The 1,853-nt window shown below is 64.7% G+C and overlaps 1 protein-coding gene across 1 annotated transcript in view; it reads right to left on the reverse strand.

Annotated features, from left to right (window-relative positions):
* The window catches only part of LOC102878494 (granulocyte-macrophage colony-stimulating factor receptor subunit alpha), a 5,923-nt gene that overhangs the window by 1,657 nt on the left and 2,413 nt on the right, over positions 1-1,853 (reverse strand). The window contains exons 3-5 of the mRNA XM_025049765.1: positions 1,449-1,750; positions 1,052-1,081; positions 110-245 (exon numbers count right to left, since the gene is read on the reverse strand). Of these exons, the coding sequence (XP_024905533.1) occupies positions 110-245; positions 1,052-1,081; positions 1,449-1,750 (468 nt within the window). The remainder of the gene's footprint in view (positions 1-109; positions 246-1,051; positions 1,082-1,448; positions 1,751-1,853) is intronic.

A 1,853-nucleotide genomic window follows, 5' to 3' on the forward strand; every position in this document is an offset into this window, starting at 1 on the left:
AAAGAGGGTCGGGGACAGTGTGCAGAAACTCAGCCTTCTGAGCATCTTGCTGTGGCTCAAGGACAGATGCCGGCCACCGGGGTCTTCGCGGAGGGTCTTGGACACCTACCGAACGTGACGGGCTGGCTCCAGGCACTCCACTGCAGGACCCGGGTGTCCGCGGCCCTGATCCTCAGCGTGTGTGCGGCTCTGGGCTGCGGGCTCAGCAGGTGGTACTTGTTCCCCAAATCACCCGGCAGCTCAATCTTTGGAGAGAACAGAGATTTAGGGGGACTCGTCGCCCGTGTTGCAGGACTGGTCCGGCTGGCGTGTCCAGCTGAAGCGGGCGAGGGGCTCGGGGGAAAAAAACAGGATAATCTGCCACGAAACCCACACCGCTTCATCGCGGTTCGGGCTATCCGCGCTCCATAGAAATGCGGGCTTCCCAGCGTTAACATCTGTCATCAGCCGCTGGGGACTTTGCAGGTGGCAGGTGAGTCCCCGCCAGCAGCGACTCAGCTGCCCGCCCGACCGGCAGCCCTGGGAGTCGAGGGTGGTTCCCGGAGATGAGGGTTATTAGGCCCCGACGGTGGACGCGGGACCTGCCGCGAAGGCCGGCCCGAGAATTGAGTCCAACCTCCTCAGTGAACAGAGCAGGAAGGTAAGGCCACAGGGCTGGTGACACTTAGAAAATGCCACCCAAAGGACTTCTGAGGTTCTATCTGTTGAGGTATTTTGAAAGAAATAATGTGTCCTTCACACTCGAAGGGACATTTTCTTGAGCCGCATGGATGGAGGAGCAATAAGCCGTGTCAGCCGTGGGATGTGACGAACTCAGCTAATGTCCACACACGGGGCGTGACAAATCGGCCGAGAGCAGACCCCTATAGCCGGGGTCCTGGGAGGACCCTGCACTGTGATGGGCTGGTTTCCTGGGACACCGCTGTCCCCAGTGCATGTCACCATCCCCACCCTGTCACCGCCGGGCCCAGCGAGCCTTTTCTCTGCTCCTATGACAGAGGCCGCAGACTGAGCTACGGGGCTCACATTTCCGGTCACGGCTTGGACTCACCAGTTGGCTTTTGGCCCGCTCCACATCGTCCTGGAAAAACAGTAAAACAGAAAAACGGAAAACGTTCACTTGTGCCCGTCTCGAAGGCCTCCCCGGCTTTCCGCCACGGTCCCCTTTCAGTGCGGTCAGGGGACCTGTACCCGCGTGGCCGAGGGCAGGGTGCCGACTCGGTGACCTTTGGGACCCGGGAGTCACCGCACGGAGCCCGCGGCTGTGCGGCCTGGTCAGGCCTGTTTCTGGAAGCCGTGCATGTGACGGCTGCTCCCTGACGTCCCGGGGGTCGTGAGTTTGCGGTCCTGCCCCCGCACACGGAGGACAGCGCTGCCCCCAGCTGCCGCGGCTCCGAGCGGACTGTCGCGAAGGGGCCTCTCGCTACACTGTCCCCTTGACCCCTCACGGGCCGCTGGGCTCTGCGGCCGTGCGTTTGTTGCCGCCGCGTCGGTGTCCGCCGCTCCGGAACCGCCCCGACCCGCAGCCCCGCGGTGCAGCCGCGCAGCCCCGACCGGTGTCCCGGGCCCTGGGTCCTCGGGGCGCGGCGCCCCGCACGCCGCACGCGCATGCGCACCTCCTGCTGCACCTGCAGCTGGTACTGGAAATCCCGGTCCGACAGGCGGCGGCGCGTGCGCGGCTTCTCCCAGAGGATGCGGCAGTGCGTCGCGTTGCAGAGCACGCTGATGTTGCCGGGCGGGTTGCATCTCTCTGCGACGAGAGCACGGGACTCGGCCCTGAACCGGGATCCCCCTGCCCGCCGAGACCCCCTCCTGCCCGCCAGGACCCCCTCCTGAGCGCCAAAACCTGGGGT

The sequence above is a fragment of the Pteropus alecto genome, unplaced genomic scaffold, assembly GCF_000325575.1.
Source record: "Pteropus alecto unplaced genomic scaffold, ASM32557v1 scaffold96, whole genome shotgun sequence".
NCBI classification, from domain to species: Eukaryota; Metazoa; Chordata; class Mammalia; order Chiroptera; family Pteropodidae; genus Pteropus; species Pteropus alecto.